The following is a 24,650-nucleotide window of genomic DNA, read 5'->3' as shown; positions in this document are numbered from 1 at the left end:
ACAGGCCAAATCTAAACTGCTGTTTTTGTAAATAAAGTTTTATTTGACAATAACTATGCTCATTCATTTATGTTTTGCCTGTGGCTGCTTTCAAGCTGCAATACCAGAGTTGAGTAGTTGTGGCAGAGACTAGAAGGCCCTTAAAACCTGAAATACGTACTCTGTGATCTTTTCCAGCAAGAATTTGCCAACCCCTGTTCTACATTAAGCAGACTATAAAAGATTAGCACATAAACACTAAACGGAGTCTGTGGCTTATAAACTTCTCATTGAGAATCTGTCCTCTGGGATTCGTTCTTTGGACTAATAATCACAATCTCCTTCACAGCTCAAACACATTTTTTTCCTAGTAGACATCCAAATTAAGAACTATAGATTCTTTGCCACTTATTCTGTCAAAATCAAGGTTGCAGAAGTTTCTCTCCTACTCCCCAATATTAGATGATAAATTGTGTGACTGGAGACAGGATAATAAAAAGTACAGAAAAGAACAAAACAACACAAACCAGGCCCTTACCAAATTCAATGAAACAGTATGGTCTGACAGCAGTATTTGTCTTCATCATGTTATAAGTGGTAATAAACTCCTTCTGAAGCTCATCCAGGAAAGAGAAGGCCAGAACATTTGGGTAATTTTCAGTGCACAACATCATGTAGCTCACTCCCAGAGAGCTAATAAAACTACAGTGTAAAAAACATTGGGTTTAAAATTTCAAATTAAATCAAGGTAATTTGTTGTTTCACAAGACTGGTTCTATACACCATAAACTGCTGCTACAGTAGCAATGAAGATATTAACATTTATTATACATTCCAGCAACAACTTTAAAAGAACCAACATATAATACTATCTAAAGTTGTGGCTATGTAAGAAAGGGAGATACACACTATACTTCTAGATTTCAGCTAGTCATCACAGAGCAGAAAGCAAAGAACATACAAATATGTAAGCATCCAAGTAGTTTAAAGGCCAACCTTTCACAAAATCAGGTGGAGATTATACACTCAAGTCAAGAACTGTTCAGAAAAATCTGGTCAAAGTTATGGACACTAACTCTGGAAAGACACCTAGAACTTAACATACAACCTCAGGGTGGTCACCAATCTCTTGAAGTCACCAATGACTCAAGAATCAAATCTTTTACATAACAACATTGAGAGGGAACAAAATTATATGTATCACTGCGGGGAAAGGAGGACTTTTTTCATTCATAACAAAGACAAATACATAAAAGAGAGAGAAAGGAGCATGGCTTATAGCAAAATGCTAAGAAGTTGGAGGGGGAGAACTGGAATCAGAAGAAGAAGAACAACAACAAAAAAAAACCCACCATTTTAGAGCCACCATATTAAAAAAACGGGATCAGGCAAAATGATCATGACCATTAAATCGAGGAGGGAATTTTAAGGTACACCAATATGTTTTCATGGCGTGCTTTTCACCCTTCCCAATGCTGTGACCCTTTAATACTGTTCCTCACCTTGTGGTGACCCCTACCAGAAAAGAACTTTCATTGCTACCTCAGAACTGTGATTTTGCTACTGTTATGAATCGCAATGTAAATATCTGTGTTTTCCCACAGTCTTAGGTGACCCTATGAAAGGATCACTTGACAACCCCCACAACTGTGGTCTTGATCCACAGGCTGAGAACCACTGCTTTAAGATGTTTTTCAACAGACTGTTTCTTAGTTGCAAGAGCAAAGTCTATAGTAGAAACCAGAGCACATGCTAACCAAGTATTCTAATATCAGTAATGAGGGGCAGGAAGACATCATGCATCTCCACGCGTGACATCCTAAGGCAAGACATCACTTGTCAGTATTCCCACTAGGATGTATAACCTGAATCTAACAGTAATCTAATAGTAAAGAAACATCAAAATAGCCAACACTACATTTTTTATATAAGGAGGTATATTCTTTAAAAACAAAACAAACAAAAAACCCTCAATGCTGCGAAAATGAAATAAAGATTATAGAAATGCTCCCAGTCAAAGAAGTTTAAAGAGTCATGCCAACTAAATATGAAAATACCTAAACCTAGTCTGAATCCCAGGCAGAGAGGGCTGAGCTGCCATAATGAATATTAAATGACAAAATAAGAAAGCAGGCAATATGTTACAGTAGCAATACTAAACTTACTCTAGCTGATTATGGTATGCAGTCAAGTAAAAACCTATTTCCAATCTTAGAAAATATACTTTGGAATAATTAAGAAGGCCTGAGCTAGGCATGTAGCTCAGTAGTAGAGCATTTGCCTAGCATGAACAAGCTTAGTATTTGTTCTTCAGCATGCATGCAGGGTAGGGAGGAGGAGGAGGAGGAGGAGGAGAAGGAAATATCTGTTTCTCCCAAATGGTTCAGACAAAAAAAATAAATAAATAAACAAAACACATAGGTAGGAAAATGTCAAAAAAGCTAAGTACAGAAACACATATTATTAGGACCTCTCTTATACAATTTTTGTAAGCTTGAAATTGTTTCTAAAGAATATGCTAAATGTGCTTTAAAACTTCTACTTTAAGCATGGAAACATTTAATTTAAATATGTTACACTGAAATAAGACTTTCTAAAATATAGTATATGCCTTTCTTCCATAATAAATAAGTGGTGAATGGACCACAAATTAACCATTTAATGAGTCACCTAAGTATCCTTTTCTTGTACTGACCACATAGCTGGTCTGGACCAGGAGCAGTAAATCAACACAACATCCAGGCTATGGCTCCTACTTGTGTGCTACATCCTACTAATCACAGCAATCTGTATTGCCTGCTTGATCCATACTAGTGCACTTTTTTCTCTAATACTGTAGATAAAAAATTTAAGACTTATGTGTGTGTGTGTGTGTGTGTGTGTGTGTGTGTGTGTGTGTGTGTTTAGTGCACAACCCTGTGCATGCTCAGAGGCCAGAAGGCGTCAATGTCCTCCTTTATCACTTTCCATTTATCACTAGTCCTTTGAGACAGGATCTCTCCCTAAACCTGGGACTGCATTTCTCAGCTAGACTGGAGTCAGGAAGCCCAGCAATCCTCCTGTCTGCACCTTCTTGGAGCTGGGATTATAGCATGTGCAGGACACCTGGCTTATTATGTGGGTACAGGATCCAAATGCTAGTCTTGATGGTTGTGCATCAGCAAGCACTCTTAACTGGTAAGCCATCTCTCCAGCATCCAGAACTTCTTTAACTTGGGAGTAAATATGCTAACATGGTTAAATTTAAAAGGTGAGACTGTGAACTGATATTCTCCTTGTATAGCCTTCTCTGCCCACAGGTACTCAAGTCTCCTCCCCTTAGGTAAGTCATGGTACTAATTCCCTCTGTATCTTTTAGAGCGTGAGACACACTTGTGATAAAATTGTACACAACTTATTCCAGAAACCTGAAACTGCTTTCTAAAATTCCACTTGATAGTCATTTTTGCAAAATTTCTAAAGCTGTAATCCATTAGGACATAAAATTAATAAGTTATAACATTTTGTAAAAAAAAAAAAAAACTAGAAAAGAAAAATTTGGAATATATATTGTTTCATGAAACATTTATTTCAGTTCTCTACACTTATATACATATGCTCACAAAGGCAACTATCTCTCTTCTCAAGAATCATTAATTTAAAAAAAGTATAGCTACAGCATATGGAATTTTTTCTATAAATTAGTATTTAGTCAAAGGTCAATTTTTTGTTGTTTTTGTTCTTTTGGGGCGGGGGCGGGGGGTAGATACTGAAACAGGATCAATATTAGCCCAAACTAGTCTTGAATGACTCTTCAACTTATTAGCTCAGGGTGGCTTCAGACTTCTGATCCTCCTGTCTCAGACTCCCAAGGGCTAGGACTACAGTTATGTGCTACCAAGCTAGTCTAGAATATAGTTTCTTGAGTGATTTTCTTGTCTCAAAATACGTTCTGTCATTATGAAAATTCTTGGCCATGTCATTAGCATTTGAATGTACTCCACAATAGTTTGAAAAACTTGGACACAATTAGCAGTTGGCTTCTATCCATTCACAACTCCCAACTAGTGATACACAATATACATAATAATATTTCATTATTATCTAATAATGTGACTGAAGGTTTTGGACCACATTTTCTGTGTTACGTCAGGGTTTTGCTGTACCTCTACATTAACAGTTCAGTAAGCCACAGACACCTACCTCATACTTTATGGCAAATATTGTTTGTGCTAAATTTAACTGAAAGATTGAGTGAGAAATACAGAAAACCCTATTTTTTTAAAGTGTTATATGCTGGCATTTTCAGAAAGTCATCTACTTGTATAGTACTCTCTGAAAAGGCTATAAACCATTCTACAATTGACTTCCATAGTAAATTTAGCCTTATAATTCTTTCTCTGAAATGAAAAACAGCTTCTTAACAGTACATGCCAGCTCTGTTAATTTATATTTGTAATAAGAATAATAATTGCTTTTTCCATTATTGTTGGGCCAGACGGATTCTTACCATCTCACTGAAGACTACTTTTGAAACAGTCTAACATCACTACAAGCATGCTACCTGAGCACACCCATCTGACTTAGTTCATGTTTTATATATAGATACTGTGCCTTAAGGAAGGTAAGATTAGCAACAGTAACAACATGCTGACTACTCTGCTGAATATTTTGCATGAATTTTTAATTCATCCTCACAATAAAAGGCTACTAACTAGGTCTATTCTGCAAATACAGAGCCTCAGAGAGGTCAGGAAATTTACCCAAGGCCACACTATTAATAAGCAGAGCTGGTGCACCTGGGGACATAGTTGAATTGGTAGAGTACTTGTCTAGCCTAGGTAAAGCCCTGTGTTTGATCCCTAGCACAACAAACCAAGAGCTAGAATAAACGGTTAATTCCAGAGCCTATAATCTTTCTACAACACACCAACTGCCATATTACACAAACATTATTTTTTTCATGTTTTTCTCAGCCACAGATCAATCTGGGTTTTTTTTCCCCAAATACATGAAGAGCAATGAGACTGAAGGACTTCAGGACCTGCATAATAGGTATAACATGAGACCAGAAAGCCCTTCCAGTTTTTCCACTTCGTCGTCTGCTGCTCTCTTCTCCCCTCTTTGCATCCCACAGATGCCCGTTTCAGAGCTTCAAGTGTGCCAATTTGCTCCCAGCCCCGTCACCGCCATTCTGAGAAGCTTCTAGAACACTGTCTTCTCCACTCTCCACCTCTGCCCTGGCTAAAGCCCACTCACCTACCTGTTCAAGGCCTTTGAAGAGGGCATGAGCTAAAGCAGTGGTTCTCAACCTGTGGGTCGTGACCCCCAGGGAGTCATATATCAGATATCCTATATACCAGATACTTACATAACAGAAGCAAAATTACAGTTGTGAAGTAGCAACAAAAATAATTTACGGTTGGGGGTCATCACAACATAAGGAACTGTATTAAAGGGTCATAGTGCTAGGAAAGTTGAGAACCACTGATCTAAAGTGATCTCACCCTTGTGGTTTTAACATAGCAGCTGTTATTAATCATGAACTAGCCCAAGCTGCAAGTGTACACTTATATATTTGCATTCTGCAATGTCATTTTCACTATGAGAGCATGGATGGTTTCTGTATTGCCCACCATTGTATTCTTAGCTCCTCGAATAATGGGTCTAATACATAATAGGTGCTCAAAAAATGAACAAATAAAGGACTGCCAAATAGGCACCATCCACTTGCCCATAGCCCAGTAGTATCTACACAAAGTAAAATCTCAATGAATCACTGACTAAAACACAGAAAAGAATACTATTTCACCTACTCTTCCTGTCACTGTTCTGTTTCAGGTCAATTCATCTTTAACATATCCTGAAGCTGGAGATGTCTCAGACTGGGTCACTGAAGGTGATGCTGAAGGTGTGGTACTCTGCAGAGTATCCACAGATGGCTACCCAAATCTGTAGTGATGTCTCCACTCTCTTTATCATTGTTATTACATATGCATGTTTGCACTGCCAATGGACATAGTCTCTTTTCTCTAATTTAAGCGTAATGGTTTTTGTTTGTTTTTAGACAGGTTGTCCTATATTCCAGGCTATCCTTACACTCTTATGTAGCTGAGAATAACTTTGAACTTCTGATCTCTCTGCCTCTACCTCCTTGAGTACCTGGTTTATGTGGTGTTGAGGATCAAATCTAGAGCTTCAGCTACACCCACAGTACACTGAGTTTGGGTGCATGTCCTGGATCTCACTCTGTAGACCAGGCTGGCCTCAAACTTGCATAGATCCACCTGGCTCTGCCTCCCGAGTGCTGGGATTAAAGGTGTGCGCCACCGCCACCTGGCAAGTATAATTTTTTAAAGACTTATTTGTGTATGTATGTGTCTGTATGGTCTATGTACACGTGTTCAGGTGTGCATGTCCATGCACAAAGAGACCAAAAAGGGGAGTTATTTCCCTAAGAATTAGAGTTACAGGTATTTGGGGACGCCTGGCTTATATGTAGGTGCTAGGATCCGAATTCCGGTCCTCACGACTGTGTAGTAGTACCATCTCTCCAGCCCCCAAGGAGTATAATTTTGTAATTACCAATTTCCTTCCTGCTTTCCTCAATGCTCACCCCACCACCACCACCTCAGCCCTGGCTGTCCTGGACCTCACAGAGATCCTACTGCTGCTACCTTCCATCCCCACCCCCCCACCCCACCACCACCACCGCTCAGCCCTGGCTGTCCTGGACCTCACAGAGATCCTACTGCTGCTGACTCTTCCCATCCCCACCCCTCCCCATCCCCCACCCCCCAGTGCTAGGATTAAAAGCACATGCCACCATGCCTGGCTCTCTTTCTCTTTGTTTTTTGAGACAAAATCTTGAAATCCTTTTGTAACCCAGGTTGATCATGTACACAAGGCCTTCTGGACTTAAGCCTCCTGATCCTGGGATGACAAGTATATGCCACCATGCCCTGTCAAATTTTTTTTAGATTTATTTATTATGCATACAGTGCTCTACCTGTATGTATGCCTGCACACCAGAAGAGGGCACCAAGTCTCATTATAAATGGTGTGAGGCACCATGTGGTTGCTGGGAATTGAACTCAGGACCTTTGGAAGAGCAAGCAGCCAGTGCTCTTAACCTCTGAGCCATCTCTCCAGCACCCTGCCAATTTTTTTTAAAGATTTTATTTAATATGTGTGAGTGTTTGCCTGCATGTATGTATGTCCATCATGTGTGTCTGTTTACCACAGGGGTCAGAAGAAGGCAGCAGATCCCCTGGAACAGGAGTTATGGGGGAGGGCGGGTGAGCCACCATGTGGCTGGCGTCTCTTAACTGCTAAGCCATCTCTCCAGCTCCCTCCAATTTTCTTTTTTAAAAGTTGTGATTCCTTTCTGTTTCTGGGCTTTAGTTCCAATGAAGTTGGCATTTCTAGCCATTGCCTTTCTTCTGGCCAAGAAACTTATCCAAATTTCAATACATCTTTGGTCTCCTCCTTCATATAGGAACTTAGTCCTTTGAGGATCAAGCATATTGTGAGTGAGACTGAAAGATGTCCAACTCCTAGACAAGGGTTCTACCCTTTCTCATCACCTTGCTAAAAAGCTAATTCTAATGTATGTCCCCATAAGTGACTCCTAAAGTTCAACAAAATGAATGAGTGGGTTTAGACATAGAAGTTTCCCTGATATCTAATTTAACATACAATGTGTCAAAGAAACTTTACATATAACCAATTAAATGCTGGCTCATTAAAATAATTCTGGCCCGTTGCACTAAATGATACACAGTAAAAGCAATGCTGTTCCTCTCAGCAGATCACAGAACACCTGTAGTCTAACTTGTTACTATAAAATGTTGAATGTCAAAAACAAGGTTCTTGACTGTCAAGAGTTTGCAATACAATTAACAAAGATTTACTTGAAAAATAATGATTTAACACACACACAGCATAGCATGCTAAATGACAAAATATATAGTAAACTATTTTTAAATGACATAATGATTAATTTTTATATTATATATATAAAATTTTCATTACTTCATTATGTCCATTCTTCAATTATGCCATCATACACAGAAATTCTGCTTATCCTTTGTAACCACATCTCCCAACTATTTATAGCTTTCCTGGGTGCAAAAAAGCTCTCCCATTAAAGTTGCTAAGTATTAGAAAAAAATAGAACTTTTCACAAAAATTTTACTAAAATAAAGTATATAAACTTTTAAATATTAAATTAAAAGATTTAGCACTATGAAAGCAAGCATACCTTATATTCACTGCTGGTATGTTTAGTAGGACCTGTTGTCCTAGAAATACAAAATAAATTAAAAACAAAAGACTGCTATCAGTGGGACGAAGTGGAAAGAGAACTCACTGAGGATCTGCCACATACAGCACTGTACCAAGAACTTCATATTTTTTATCCTTCTCTTACAAAGGCCGGCTTTCAATTATTCACTAATGAGGAGCCAAATCATGAATTAAAACAGTCCATGAATAAAAGACCTATTTTAGCCTTTAATTGTAGCCTCATTAAATATAAAATGTTTATTCATATGCAGCTATACCAGACAATGTCAACTTAGAAAGAGAAAGGAGTCTTTGAGAGTTTTAAGGAGCCAAACTGATCCCATTGTCAGAGCTCTGAATATTATTTTCCCAGAAACTATACTAGAAGAGGAATTTGCTTCCCAGGCCAGATCAACATATGTGGTCCTGAAAGCTACATGTTGGCCATGATAAACAGCAGAAAAGTAATGGGATGCTAGCAACAGGCAAACAGAAGTAGTTTGGACTAGCTATCTCCTCAGGTGGCTTGGTAGCTTTCCAGCTGCATTCCCTGCACACCCCTCCCTCCTAACTCTCATCTTGAAATCTGATGGGACTCTTTATTTCTCAACAATAAAGAAAAATGTAGTACTTCACTTCCTTTTAACCTGGTTAATTTCTCTCTCCATAAAAAGTTAAAAGATTAGGAAAATTGGGAATGCATGTGGTCACAAAACGAAATAAGGGAAAGGCGTAAATCCTCTTACAGCGAACACATGGATCATGAAGTCAAAAGGCAAGGCTGTGGTTCTGATCTACTGTTATTGGCTTTATACTTGAGGGGAATTTCTTTCCATCCAAGTCTCACTTGTCACACTGGAGAAGTGATAGGACTGTTAATGGCTATCTACCAGCAGCCCTCCTTCCCTTCCCTAAAGGGAAGACGTCTAGCCTGCCGTATGTTATATGCGGTCTTGGTTAAGCTACGTGTAAGGAAATAAATGTGAGCAGGCCAACTGTGAGTGCTCCTCCTCCCTAACCACAATGACTGGTCCAGAAAAGGTCCTGCTCCAACATGGAAGGAGGCAGGTGCTCAGCTCCACTCACCAGGCCTTCAGCTGCTGCAAAGGGGTTCCCAGTCTCCCAGTGGAGAACAGAAAATCTGCAGAAGCCAAGAGACAGCGCCTGACAAGGCAGCTCTCACAACACACGTTGCTTTCATCTAAATTGATGTGAGTGTGAGACTGCACCCACAGTGGAGAAGCACTCCTGTTTCCAGGCATGCACAGAGCCGCTGCAAAGTGCAGTGATAACATTACGTGCCTGCTAATTGCAGGTGGTAAATAACTAGGCTATTGTTCAAGCTCCAACTTCTGTAATCAGAAAATACCATCAAAGAGTGAAAGGGAAGCCCTGCTACTGACTGAAACTAACAGAGAGGAGGCCTAAAACAGCGTTTTTAGTTGAAAGTAGTTAAGGGAGAAATACAAAAACCCAGCATCCCCAGACAAGGAGAGAACCTAGAAGGCCCACAGCCTCGCTGACTTCAAATGGACACCAGTGAAAGAACTAAGGAATTACATTGCTCCATTCAAATTCACAATGGGAATGACTGGCCCCCACAGGATAGCTGCCTTTTCCTAAGATCAATGGCTCAGAATTCAGAGAGATCTCACAGACACAACCTGATTTTTAACTCCAGAACCAACCACAGAGTTCTAAGGTCTCACAGGACACAATTTAATCTTCATGATTGTGTTAGCCATTTTTAAAGTAATAAAGTAAGTTCATTCATTAGCTATTTATTACCGCATGAGGGAAGTATATTGTTTAATTTATGAAACAACAGTTCCTTAAAACTTCCTGTAATTCCACTGTGGGATGCAAACCACACAACTGGACACTCTCACACTCCTCCCTGGACTGCTCAATCAACAAGACCAACCAATAAGGTTTCTTCAAAGCTAAACAACCCTTTTGGAGAAATCAGACTTATTTCCATGGCTGGGAACACTGTAAGTTCCTGAATTATTTGCCATAGTCAGTGTCATTGTCAACTTGACACACCTGGGCAGGGGGACCTCAACAGAGGAACTGCCTTCATCAGACGGGCCATCCCTAAGCGGGTGACCCTGGCCATGTGAAAACGGACAGCTGACCACGAGCTGACCTGGGAGAAGCCAGTAAGCAGCAGCGCTCCTTCTGGGTCTTGACTCTGCCCCTGCTGGCGTTCCTGCCCTGGCTTCCCCAGTAATGGGCTGTGATCACAGAGTGTGAGGCAAACACACCCTCTCCTCCCCAGGCTGTCTCTGATCATGGTGTTTAGCACAGCAACAGAAAGCAGACCAGGGCACCTCTCACTCAGCTGCTGCTAAGACAGGTGCAAGGCACTGCACTAATGCAAGCCGTACTCCGAGCAATGTGCGTCACCAGCAAAGTGGCCTTCAGGCCGCTGCAGTCACGGGAAAGAAGCCATCGTTTCCCTATACAGAAAAGAGGGAGAAACTGAAACATTACTATTCTTATATTTCCCCTCCAAACTCCAGTCTTTCTCTGCCAGCTCAACGAGACGTCAATGTGAGGGACTAAGTGGCTGAGCCGAAAATCATAACTTAGTTACTCTGACACTCAATTTCTGCACAGGTTTGAAAAGCTTATACTAAAAGATGAAATGTAAATAGCTTAGGCTGGACTGGAGAGGTGGCTCTATGGTTAGGAACGTGTACTACCTGCAGAGGGTCTGAGTTCTGTTCCGAGCACCACATCAGGTGGCTTCACTACAGCCTGAAACTCCAACCCCAGGGATCTGGCCCCCTCTTCAGGACTCCAAAGTGCCTACACTCACATGTACACAAATCCACACGTATACAGCATACACACATACACATACACACACACACACACACACACACACACACACACACGCACGCACATTCAATTAAAAATAAGTATATATTTAAGAGAGATTAGGCTGTGGTCACCTCAATGAGTTATGATCCAATTAAAAAGAACAAATTAGCGCGTGGGCGCACGCCTTATCCACACTCGGAGCAGAGCAGCGATTCTGTGAGTTCGAGCAGCCTGCTATACCAAGTTCAGAAAAGCCAAGCTACACAGAGAAACCCTGTCTCGAAAAACCAAAAAAAAAAAAAAGACAAATTAGAGAATTTAGTATTTCGTTGGTGAAAAAGAGCAGCTGAACAAGTTCCATGAGCAACCTGTGAAGACAGCAGCGAGAACGTTGGGAAAATGAGGTACTAGTAATGGGGAAGAAGGGACTCTGAACAAGCAGGCTGTAAGCTGAGCCTGACGGGAAGACAGATACTCAGCACGGCCAGGACAAAGAGGGCACCTGGGGGCAGCTTCCGGCCCTGTGCCATGTTACCACTGCAGCAGAGCCCTCAGGTTTCATCTAACTCCTCAGGGAGAAAAGGAGGTCAGGAAAAGAAATGTACGTCAAGGAGTGCAGATAAATTCCCAATTTATATCAGAGTGAGTTCACTGCCCATACTGTGAACACCCTAACAGTCCAAACCCAACCAATGGGACCTCTTATTAATGGGGGAAAATATATGATATCAGGTTCTTCTCTGCAACTACAGCTAAAGTCCTGTTCTCCAACCCTTTTTTAAAGCTTGACTACAAAAACAACATGCAGAGATGTTTTTATGCCTGGTTACCAAAGTTACGTAATCTATGCATTTACATATATCTGAACCATATGTGTGGATCAGGCCAGACTGGACCTCTATTGACTTACCCCACTTCTAACCTCTGACATAAAACATGTTGTTTGGCCAGGCACAGTGTGCGAACCTGAAATTCTAGCACTCAGGAGGCAGAGATGGGAGGACCATCACAAATTTAAAGCCAGCTAAGGCACACACTAAGATCCTGTCTGAAAAAACAAAAATCATGTGCTGGCAAGAGGGCTCAGCAGGCAAAGGCACTTGGCTGCAAGCCTGACTACCTGAGTTAGATCCCTGAAACACTCATGGAAGAAGGTGGGCGCCACCTCCCAACAGCTGTACTCTCACCTTTAAATGTGGGGTGGGATATGTCATGGTGTGCAGCAGTGAACACACCATGTATGTGCACACACATTCACAAAGTAAATACAAAAGCAAAATTTAAAGCCAAAATTCAACCAATCTGAAGAAAATAGATTTCCTATCATGTCATTTCCTTATACCAAGGAGTATAAGAAAGAAGTCACAAAAGCTCACCACTATGGCTACCTGAGGAACGCTAGCCAAATGCTGCCCTTTTATGAGCATTAGTTCTCAGGAACAGGAAAACTGCATCAAGACTGAGTCTACTGACCGACTCTCCCACCTTACCCTAGACACGAGGAATTCAGAACAGCACTGGCAGGTCTAGTCTAACAAATGCTCGGGCTACGTGCCTGCATCTCCAGAAAGTGTTACCTCTGTTTTTCAGTCTCCAAAATCTACTTCTTTCCTCTGATTCCTTCATTTATCCTTCTGAATTAATGTATATGAAAATCCTTTGTGTAGAATAAAATAGGGTTAAAATAAATGATAAAAATCTGAAATTCATAATTAAATAGAATTGGGACATAGTAAAAATTTAGTACATTTATATTGCTTTTAAGAAAGTACAGCAAAACAAAAACCAAAAAAAAATGTTGTTGTTGTTTTTGTTTTGTTTTTTCGAGACAGGGTTTCTCTGTGTAGCTTTGAGCCTTTTCTGGAACTCGCTCTGTAGCCCAGGCTGGCCTTGAACTCACAGAGATCCACCTGGCTCTGCCTCCCAAGTGCTGGGATTAAAGGCGTGCGCCGCCACCGCCTGGCCAAATGGCTCAGCCATTAAAGGCTAGGCTCACAACCAAAAAATTGTTTTTTAATGCAAGGTAGTTACCAATATTAACGTATACTTCAAGCCAATCTCCAATAACTTTGACGTGCCCATAACACCACCTACCAACAAATGTAACTGAGAATGATAGAGAGCATTTAAAAAACCTGCTGCCTAAATGCTTCAATGTTTTATGTCCTTGTCTTCACCTAAGTAGTGTAGTCTAAAACTACATTTTAGATTCAATTTAACCACTATCATCAATATGTTATTTTCTGGTAAATTCTCAAAACTCCAATTAATGTAACATCTCATATTTATAGTTACTAATTAATTCAAGTATTGGACATTCTCTAAAGTTCTATTCTGCCTCTCTAATTCATTGGCATTTCTGCCTCAAAATTGAACTGATCTCTGTGAATGGTCTAAAATCCTAGCATCCTTCTACTAGATTGTCTCAACTGGAGAGATCTCATGAAAGCCAGGTATGGTGGCGCACACCTTTAATCCCAGCACTGGGGAGGCAGAGTCAGGCAGATCTCTGAGTTCCAGGCCAGGCTGGTCTACAGAATGAGTTCAAGGCTAGCCAGGATGTCGACACTGTGAGATCCTGTCTCAAAGAAAAAAAAAAATCACATGGGACTTCATCATCTCTCCTCCTCACATCCTAAACAATCCTCTTCCAAGGACTGCTCAGTTCTGAGGACACTATTGTTCTGTTCCATTCCGAAGCTTCATCTCTAGTTCTCCACCTCAGCAGGCTTGACCGTTTTTTCTGTTTGGCACTTTCCTCCTCATCTCTACGTTTATTTTCCTACTTCACACTGTAAATTAAGTTGACCTCTCTGCCTTATCTCTCTCAAACTTCTGTCTTACTCCATGTCCTAAGGTCTTCGGTTTTGCTTTGTTGTTTCTGAGTGTTTTGTTTTGTTTTTGAGCCAGAGTCTCACTTTGTAGTCCTGGCTGGCCTGGAACTTACAGATCTGCTTGCCTCTGCTTCCTGAGTGCAGGGAGTGAAGACATGCCACTTCCCACTCCCTCTGTTTGCTTGTTTTTCCATCAAGTGACTTTCTTTATTCAAACCCGTAGCAGTAACCTGCAATGTGCTGTATCAAAATAACTTCCCTCAATCTGAACTTCCAGGACAGTCCAGGATCTGGTCCCACACTAGGTATCAAACTTGTTTCACAGCTACCTGCAAATCTTCATCCACTAGCACCAAGTCAAACAACTTAGCACACTTGCCATGTAGCATCACACACACACTGCTTCTTCTGCCTCCCTTCCCTACACTTGGATGTGATGTCTTGTCCTGCCTTAGGTGGATTTTAACTCTTCAAAACATAGTGTCTTAATAATAAAGCTCTTTGCTTACATACCCCACACGGACCTTGTGATTATCTGGCTTCATTCTATGTTCATAATTAGCATCATGGACCCCTAAGTTAACTGTTCTCTAATTGTTTCATATGGATGCTGTCCAAAGTGGTCTCATTTGTTTCCACAGCAATTACAAATCATAAACTGACTTCCAAATCTAAATACCCCCACTTGTGTTCTTTGCTAAGCTTCAGGCTCATACATCCAGCTGACCGTGCCCCTTGGATGGCTAATGAGCATCTCAGACCTAACATGTCCGAACAGAACTCTTAACAATGGAATGCAATTAACCTCTCCAGTCTTCTCATTTTAGCCCCATTATGCATGCAGTTTCTAAGGTCAAAAATCTACATACGATTCTTACCTCTTCTTTTTCCTTCATATTCTTAGAGCCTATCAGGACCATGTATGGGTGTGAGACCTAAAATGAAGCCCGAATCCAACTCATCCTCTTCATTAGCACCGGTTCAAGTTGCAGTCATCTCCCATAGTCTCTTCTACCCATCACCCTGTTCCCACTCAGTCTCCCTTACAGTCTGCTCTAGAGAGTGGCTAGTACAACCTACTCAGATCCCAAACCAGATCACACAATCCTCCAGCGTAAAATCCCCACAGCTTCCTATGGCATTAGGATTAATAAGGCAACAGCCTCCCATGGCCTAGAGGACCCTGCCTGTCCTGTTCCCGTCTCTCGAACTCCCCACACCGCTTCAGCACCACTGGCTTTCCTCCTCCTTCTACCTTCTAAGAGGTATCAAGGCTCCTCCACTAGCCACTGCTCCAGCCTCACTCCTCACAGAGGATCCTTCATGTAACTGCCTTCTTTCACAAATACCAATCTTCCTGAAGGACTCAGTCACCACAGAGTCAAGTCACACTCTATCCTGTCACTCAGTCTTAAAGGATAGACAGATGGATAATTTGCCCTCCCAGTCGGATAAAACTTTACTTTCTAGCATTTTCCATTACAATTTGCCTGCTACCATCTTGAGCATATAAAAACTCTAATACTTATTGAGCAAATTATAGGAAGTATTAACTGTAAAAATACTATAAAGTCTTCTAAAGTCAGAAAAAAAATCCAGAGAATCTGCAGAAAAGGCTGACAGCATGACCACTACTTAGCAAAATTCAGAACATGACTGCTGACTTGCAGCTCTTCTGGGTTAATAAAACATGCATTTCTATTGCAACCATTTAAATTTCACTAAAATGACAAGCTCTCGGAAAATGACTAATGAAACAAACTGAGGTCTTACTTGATGTTATAAGGTCCAGTTTTCAGTGTACATCTATCAGGAAGTTGAGCAAGTTTCCTCGAGAGCATTTTAAAGTACTTTCTGCACTCCTGCATTCCCGTGCTCTGCTCATAGTCAGTCGATGCAGACAGCGGCAGTCCATCTCTGACACGAATGACGGAGGCAGATAAAATCATAGACATTTCAACCCACAGAAGACCTAAAACAAAACGACAACTTGGGATTAAATAAAAATCAAGGCTCAAGCTGGCAAGCATTTAAAACTTTCTAAATTAGTAATCAGAGCATTAATTAATGACACAATATATTTCAACAACCTTTCACTTAACAAGCTTTTTAAAAACATATTTTTATTTTATATATATGAGTGTTTGCCTACATGTGTGTATGTGTACCATGTGCATGCCTGGTGCCCTTAGCACAAAGAGAGCATTGGAATGTTAGAACTGAAGTTAGAGATAGTTACATGGGTACTGTAGTCTTCGGCAAGAGCAACAAGTGCCCTTAACCATTGAGCCATCTCTTCAGCCCCCAAACAAGCTTTTGAAAATAACATTTGCCAGCTAGGGAGATGCTGAGTGACTAACACTTGCAGGGCAAGCCATCTGATGACATGAGTTTGGATTCTAGAACACATGAAAAATCGAGACATGGCTATATGAGTAAATAACCTATAATCCCTGAGGGCTCCTACAGTTGATGGGAGTTGAAAACAGAAGAATCAGAAGCTCTGAGGCCAGCTAGCCTGGTATATACAGCAGTGAACAAGAGACCCTGTCCCAAACAAGGTGGGAATGCAAAAACCAATACCTTAGGTCAGTGGTCCTCAACCTTCCAATGCTATCTATGGCCTTTTAACACAGTTCTTCATGTGGTGACCCCCAACCATAACATTGTTTTCATTGCTACTTCATAATTGCAATTTTGCTACTGTTATGAATTGTAATGTAAACATCTGTGTTTTCTGACGTTCTCAGGCAACCCCTGTGAAAGGGTCCTTTGATCCCCGAAGGGGTTGTGACCCACAGATTGAGAACCACTGTCTTAGTTATCCTTTGGTCTCTGCACATTCACTGTGGCACACATATGCTTCACCCTACCGGCCAGTGTTCATAGTGCTCGAAGGTGCTATACCGGCTACTGGAGAAAGGTAACAATTTCACCCAGCTATGAACCCTGCAAGCTCTAATAATGAACTCCCTACAAGTTATGCCCTGAGGTACAATAGTGGCAGAATGATATGGAAGTAACCAATCTTTTCTTTAAATTGAATTTACGGTCCACTCCATAAAATGGAACCCATACCTGACAGTGTTAATGAGGGCAAGAACCTGAGACTGGATAGGCCATGGGGAGTAGGGGAAAACCTACTACTACTGTTCTGTTAAATGGATACTGAAGTAAAACAACCTCTATACCCACAGAGGGCATCACTCAACCCTCATCAGAGAAGCTGCTTCTGACACAGACACCCACAACTGGACACTGTGCAGAAAGTGAGAGGCTTTGGTGCGCTCAGCCCTAAATGGGATGTCTTTATCATACCTGTCTCCTCAAGGCTCAGGGATCTATGTAGAAGAGGATGGGGTGGGAAGGTGTGAAAGCCAGCGGTGGAGGATGACTTCAAGGAAGTAACATTTTCCAGATACAACAGGGCAGATGTACTTATGGAGCTCAAAGAGACTGTGACAGCATATGCTGGACTGCACAAACTCAAGCCAGACAAAATCCTGCCAAGAAGCTCAGAGCAATCCATAGTTGCTGGCAGAAGGAGACTCGGTTTCGTTTTCTTCAATGGGTTAACACTGAGCACAGTACCAAGCAAACTCCAGGCAAGCCCCATGCTCAGGAACACAAATGGGACTCCTTGGGGGTTTTGTTGGTGTTGTTTTGGTTTTCAGTGTTTTTTGTTTGTTTGTTTTTTGAGAGAGAAAGAAGCTCAGTGTGGTGGTACATGCCATTAATCCCAGCACTCAGAAGGCAGAGGCAGGCAGACCTCTGAATTTGAGGCCAGCCTGGACTACAGATCGAGTTCCAGGACAGCCAAGACTCCACAGAGAAACACTGTCAAAGAGAAACAGAAGGAAGAGAGACAGAGATCATGAAGTAAGGAAGTGAGGGAGCACCTGGAAAAAGGAAGAGGGGCAGGGAAAAAATATGGTCAAAATATATTGCATGAAATTCTCACAGAATAAATTTAAAAATAAAATAAAATTGAGAGTTAAAAAATAAAAGCATTAGTAGTAATTAATTATAGGTGATTGATTTAGAGACAGTGTCTTGCTATGTAGCCCTTGCTGGCCTGGAATTCACTATGTAGCCAAGCTGGCCTCAAGCTCACAAAAGGCCTCCTGACTCAGCCTCCTGGGTCAACTGAGCTTACCACCACGGTGTAACACCAGGTGTGCACCACTGTGCTCAGCAGTACATTTAAATTAACCTTACCCCAAGGAAAATAATCGTAAATTTAGATAAAAATTTAAAAGGATACCATTATAATCAAATTATTTAAAATAATCTAAAAATCCAATATATGATGACAATGAAGTATATAAATTAGAGTATTCCCATGTAACAGAATACAGTGCAGCAACTCAAAGCTTTCTAAAAATAAAAAGTTTAATAATGTGTTAAATCCTAATGTGGTAAGTTAACTTTTTTTTTTTTTTTTTTTTTTTTTTTTTTTTCGAGACAGGGTTTCTCTGTGTAGCTTTGCGCCTTCCTGAACTCACTTGGTAGCCCAGGCTGCTCGAACTCACAGAGATCCGCTTGCCTCTGCCTCCCGAGTGCTGGGATTAAAGGCGTGCGCCACCACCGCCCGGCGCTAAGTTAACTTTTTAAAGCAGGATAAAAACTGCTATTTTACCAGGTAAAGTGACATGTAACTATAATCTTAACATTTGGGATCATGAGTTGGAAGCCAGGCTGGGCTGTATCACAAGGCCCTGTCTCAAAAACACTTTCAGACAAACATGTATTCAGGGATTCCTAATAAACAGAATAAAGAAATAGGTTTCTAGTAAACAGAAGCAGAACACAGCAGTCAAATCTCTAAAAGGCGGTCAGAGGGCTGTTTCTACTTATCAGCAGATAAAAAAGGTTTTCTATGGAGAAAGAGCTAACCCCCTCCCCCTGCCCAGAGTAACTTTCTTTATCATCCAAACCAATTAAGGAGAAAAAAAAGAACAACAAGAACCACAAAGAGAAACAACTAGGATAAATCTCCAATGAACAATGACACTTGAACTACTTTATAGACAGACTCGCTTTCAACTTCAAAATCATATGGCCCTTTTTAAAAGTTTGACTTTGGATCCTTATAGAAGTATATTAAACAACAACAACAACAACAGCCAACTGTGCCTGCATCGAGGCCAAGCTGGGGCTAGTGTGTGCTTAAACACCAGGCAGTGTGTGCTGGGAAAATCAAGGAAGAGCAATGGGACTAAGGGAAGCAAGAGGGAAGCTTTGGGAAGGATAACAGCTTTTTCCTATCAGGGCCGTGGATACATTTTCCAGGCATGGCTCCTCTTTTCTTCACTTTTAACAACAAGAAAACTTGAGAGCTGTCTTAGATAACAGGAAGCCCAAGGAGTGCTCGGCATCTCCTTCCAGCGGAACTGTGGAGGAACGAGTCCAAATTAGAATCTAGGGAGAGCCGCAAAGACTAAGGAACGTCCCCAAACATCAATTAAGCAGACACATCAGCCTCTCAAGCCGCCCCTCTCCTTCAGAAGGCTGTCTGTCAGGCAATGACCTGAAGCTCAAAGTGTCAGGAAGGTATTTCCAAAAAAGCAGTAAAATTCAAATAGAATAGCTTTTACATATACGCTCTAACCAAATGCCCTCACCTGACCTCTTTAAAGATAAAGATGTTTTATGCTGGGGTCACTCATCTTTTATTTGAGTTAATCACACCCCAAGCTTTAGCACTCAGGTATCACTTTCAGGATGCTTACCTTATCTGCATCTCACCTGTACTATTTCTTATTTACCAAATATCAATCTCTCAACTGGCTGTCCTATATTTTTAGCAACAATATCTACAAAATCAGTTTTGAGACATTAGGGAATTTTTTCCCTAAACCTAAATTAAAATAAGTAAATTTTGTTCTATTTATATGTGTATTAAATATTCTGGAGGCTTGCTTTTAAATTATTCCTTCTGCTTACCAAATCATCTTATACTAATGGTAATACCAAAGTTTGGAAAAACTAACTTGTTACATATCATTTTCTTAACTTGATAACTGCTGAAATCGGTGAAAATTAGAAGCGAGTAATTTGAGAATTGGCTGCATAATTGTGATGCAAAGGGTGGAGTCAGACTGACTGAACTTAACCGCTTAAGTCAAGGTAACATGACAGGTATGTGGTAGAGCCTCGATTTAAATCTGGGCATATGACTTAACTTAATTGACCATATTAACCGCAATGCTCAGACCGGGAGGGTGAATGAAGAGGAAGGGGTACCAAGGACCACCAGAACTTACTGTGATGTTTTGTCTGTACTGCCTTCCTCATCAGCAGTCCTTGCTGCTGGCTTCTGTTGTGAGCACCTGCACTACACACTCTGTGTAAAACCTCAAGCTCCACCACAGAATATACCCACAACTAGAGACAGGGATCCCTAGAACTTAACTGAACACTAGGCAAGCTGGGTAATCCCAAAAGAGATGGGATCTCCCAGGCAGCGCTAGCTGGACTGGCTGGAACTGACAAGCTCCGGGTTAAAAAAAAAAAAAAAAAAAAAAAAGATACAGTCTCAATTAAGTGCAGGGCAATCAGAGAAGAGACAGGAAATCAATACCCAACCTTCTATACACCTACACACACTAGTATGACAACACACATTGAATACATACAGGCAAACACATGCAAACAATGTGCAAATAATACATAAATAAAAAGTCATATGCCCAGATTTAAATCCAGGCTCTACCATATACCTGTCATGTTACCTTGACTTAAGCTTTGCTTTCCAAATCTCACTTTCCTGACTTCTGAACGATGGCTACTAGTAGACCCTAGCTTATGAGGTTCTTTTTAAGATACTACTAGCCTCTACCTCCGACGCTCATGAGAAGCACCTGGCACTACCTGTAATCTACTAAAAAATCTATTTTAAGTATTTTGCTGTGCTTATGACTGACAGGTTACCTATGCCCTACAGACCAAGCACTTCATACACCTCATGTGAGCCTTCCAAGAACCTGTGAGGTTAGGTATCAGTTTCATTTTGTTCTGGAGGAAACACAAGTCCCAAGAGTTTAAGGCATTTGTTCAACTCCTAGACAAATAGGTAGGGGGTCTGATTCTAACAACTCCATGAAACATTGCCTCTAAACATACTCAAACTTCTTAACTACACGGAGAGGAAACTCTTTGATAGGAGTTCATACACCAGCCTAAAACAAACTTTAAGCGGTCTCTAAAAATAAAGCACTAAACCGATGTGATCGTCTTAAGTGGGAAAAGCCCGACACCTCAATCACTTTGGACATGGTCACGGCTGTCAGATTCAGTTCTGACTCTTCCGCTACACACCAGAAGTTCTCAGAAATGTTTGAGATACCGCCTAACTTCTCAAAGTGCTGGCAAATGAGTGGGTACCAGTAACAGGGGATGTGATTCCGTTTTTAAAAACAGGTGTTCTGCTCATCCGCTGGGATTCGATCACGTCTAGCGCGGCCCACGAACACCGGGCTCTGCCCTAAGATAAGCACAGGAGGGCGGGTTCTGAAGAGTTCCACCTACTCCAGGTGATGCTGATATCCCGGAAGCCAAGCAGCAGGCGACCAAGTCTTAAGCTGCTTTTACTGACAGAGAGATTCAGGCAAGCTCCTCCGGAGATCCCCACTTGTGGAGCCAATTTGCTCAGGGCTCTTTTCTGCCACACAGTGTCGCAAAGGACCATGAAACAGGACCTCAAGGGGTTTCCCAGAGCCAGCGTGGGCGATCTCCAACCTCAGCGCCCATTCAGACACCACAAATCGCAGGGTATGCCACTGGCACAGGCTACCCCGCCCAAAAGGAACTAGGAGTGCCACCTCAAGCTCTCTCGGGCCACCGACAAGCCCGGGTGAATCCGTGTGCTTCTGACATCGGGGGCCAGGGAGTCCTCTTACTGGCTGCCCCGGGATGCCCGCACTCCCCATCCGTCGCCCCTAGTCCGGCCGCCCATCCTGGGACAGGCCTGGCCACACAGCAACCGCCGTCCGCGCGGCTGGCAGCCCTAGGTCGCAGCGACCCGGGACCCGCACACTCGCCCTTCTAAGCTCCGCGGCCTCCGCGGCCCAGCGCCGGCTCGGGCAGTACCGGTCAGGCCGAGACGAGACGCCGAGCGCGGCGCGAGCGGCCAGGCAGGGATCCCGGAGCCCCCGAGGAGGCTGGAAAGAGGGGCCGGGCCGTACCTGTCGCGCTGGGACCCGCCGCTCCGAGTGACGCGCCACGCAGTGCATTGTGGGGCCGGGAGTGGCCTCCCAGCGGGGTTGCCCGCGTCCAACGTGGCTGGTGCGGGCGGAGCTCGCGCGGGCCAATCGGGCTCCGTGGGAAGCACCCAATGGCCCGCCCCCGTCCTAGGCCCGCCCTATCCCCGCCCCCTCCAGCGGAGATTGGCAGGTTCTCATGCACCTGCACCAAGAGCATGCCAAGTCTCCTGAGGACAGAATTATGCTGTCCCTGGGAAATAAGGCTAATCTGCTTCACCTGCTGCTTTGTGTCTGGCAGCAGTTTCTCTCGTGCGCCACTCGGGACAGAGGAAAAGCTCTCTCTGGTGAACAGGGCAAGGACCTTCCTCCATCAGCTACTACACGAAGAAACTTTCCAAGACAGACAAATGACAGCGGCTGGCCCCAATAGCACCCCCTCCCAGCCTTCGCGAGGTCACGTGTTATTAAACAAGCGTATGCTGAATGTCTGTCAAGTGGCAAGCAGCATGTTAAGCATGTTATACAGAAATGTACACAGCACTCCTTTTAAGGTGTAATAGGATCAAAAGGTATTGGAGCAAAATTGTTACGGAAATATACATTGTGATTGGTACAGTGAAGAAAAATTAATAGGTGCAATGATTAATTAATTGTGGACGGTTAGGGAAGAACTCCCTGAATAAGTGTCTTTTAAGGCCAAGGCATATTAAGGGAACTTTAAGAATGTGCTAGGCCCAGGAAACATGATTTGTGAAAGTTTGGGTTGTTCTAGGAGGATGTGCTGGTTGATGTCTGTCAGCTCCATAGAAACCTTCACCTAGCTAGAAGAGGGGATCTTAATTGAGAAAATGCCTCTGTAAAATTGGCCTGGGGGCAAGTCTGTGAGACTTTGCCTTGATTGATGATTGACAGAGGAGGACCCAGCCCATTGGGGGCAGTGCCACACCAGGGCTGGTAGTCCTGGGTTATACAAGAAAGCAGGCTGAGCAAACCCGGGCAGGGGTGGGGGTGCAAGTCAGTAAGCAGCACTCCTCCATGATGTCTACTTCAGTTCCTTCCTCCAGATTCCTGCCTTGAGTTCCTGCCCTCAATTCCTTTCATGGATTAAATAAATCCTTTCCACCCCAAGTTGCTTTTGGTCACTCTGTTTAATCTCAACAATAGAAATCCTTAAACAGGGAGTATGTAGGAGCATACATACATGTTTAGGCTGAGATGAAGCAAGGGCTAAACTCTCTTTGGCTACTTTATACAGTTCAGACTGCAATCAGCAACATACCCTAAGATTAATGAGGAGCTAATCAAGACTGTTAAGTAGGATCCGATTTACATATTTTAAAGCCCATTCTGCTGGTATGGGGAATAGATTGTCAGAGGGCAAGAAGGGTTACTGGTGGGCCAGTTTGGAGGCACTTGTACTGGTCAAGGCCATAAATGATGGTGCCTTAATTTAAGATAATGGCAATAGAGGCAGAAAGAGATGGATAATTTCAAGATATGAGTAAATCAGAGGTGGGATTCATAGGACTTAATGGAATAATTTTCTGGAGCAGGTTTTAAAAAAAGGAGTATTAAGGATGGCTTCCTAGGTAACTAGATGGGTTAAGAGGCCATTTAGATTCACAAGAAGTAGCACATGTGTGAGGCTATGTTAAATTTGAGAGGCCTATAAATGGGAATGTCAAGAGGCAGTTTGGGATAAGAAGTATGCCTAGGGCTCAGAGGGAAGATCTGTGCTAATTATGCATTTGCCAGTTCTTAGTATGAATTAACACAGAATTCCACTCAGAGATATACTTTCAACAGAAATGTATTCGTATATACAAATGTCTTTAGAATAAATAGATGATAGGCTACTCACATAGCATAAGGAAAAAGAACAAACAATCCATAGCTATATACAAATCACAGGAATGGACTAAGCCACACACAAAAACATGTTACACGACTCCACTTATATAATATTTTAAAAACACTATATAGTTATCAAAGGCAAGATGTTGGTTCCCCTTGGGTGGTATTAATATTTGAAATGGAAAATTGGTGTTCTTCTTGATCTGGACACTGGTTATACATTGTGACCAATTAACAAAACTTCCTTAAGCTATATGCTTGTGATTTATGTAAATTTTGGTGTATAAAGTTTGTATTTTTAAAGTGGTAAAGGTAATTCAGACACATATATGTCACTATTATCAAACTAAGTCTCAAAGCATGATCAAAAGAAAATAAGATCGCCCGGAGGTGGTGGCGCAGGCCTTTAATCCCAGCACTCAGGAGGCAGAGGCAGGTGGATCTCTGTGAGTTCGAGGCCAGCCTGGGCTACCAAGTGAGTTCCCAGGAAAACTACACAGAGAAACCCTGTCTGGAAAAACGAAAAAAAAAAGAAAAGAAAAGAAAATAAGAGCACGTCCAAGAAACAAGGGCTTGCCAGCATTTCCCAATTCCAGCACAGTCGCATTGTGTGCATAGAAAGAAGCCAACAGGTTGATCCTCCAGATTTCCCCCCAGGTTGCTTTCTGGGATTAATTATGGAAGC

The 24,650-nt window shown here is 42.1% G+C and overlaps 1 protein-coding gene across 5 annotated transcripts in view; it reads right to left on the bottom strand.

Moving 5' to 3' along the window:
• The window catches only part of Sec22a (SEC22 homolog A, vesicle trafficking protein), a 56,729-nt gene extending 34,562 nt beyond the window's left edge, over positions 1-22,167 (bottom strand). The window contains exons 1-3 of one of the 5 annotated variants that reach the window (XM_028886320.2): positions 22,094-22,167; positions 15,681-15,879; positions 518-681 (exon numbers count right to left, since the gene is read on the bottom strand). In XM_028886320.2, coding sequence (XP_028742153.1) covers positions 518-681; positions 15,681-15,862 — 346 coding nt within the window. In that variant the 5' untranslated portion in view covers positions 15,863-15,879; positions 22,094-22,167. The other 4 variants (XM_028886321.2, XM_028886322.2, XM_028886319.2 and 1 more) reach the window with 4 other exon arrangements.
• Between the last annotated feature and the right edge of the window lie 2,483 nt (positions 22,168-24,650).

The sequence above is a fragment of the Peromyscus leucopus genome, chromosome 12, assembly GCF_004664715.2.
Source record: "Peromyscus leucopus breed LL Stock chromosome 12, UCI_PerLeu_2.1, whole genome shotgun sequence".
NCBI lineage: Eukaryota > Metazoa > Chordata > Mammalia > Rodentia > Cricetidae > Peromyscus > Peromyscus leucopus.
This window is presented reverse-complemented; position numbering and strand designations above follow the sequence as displayed.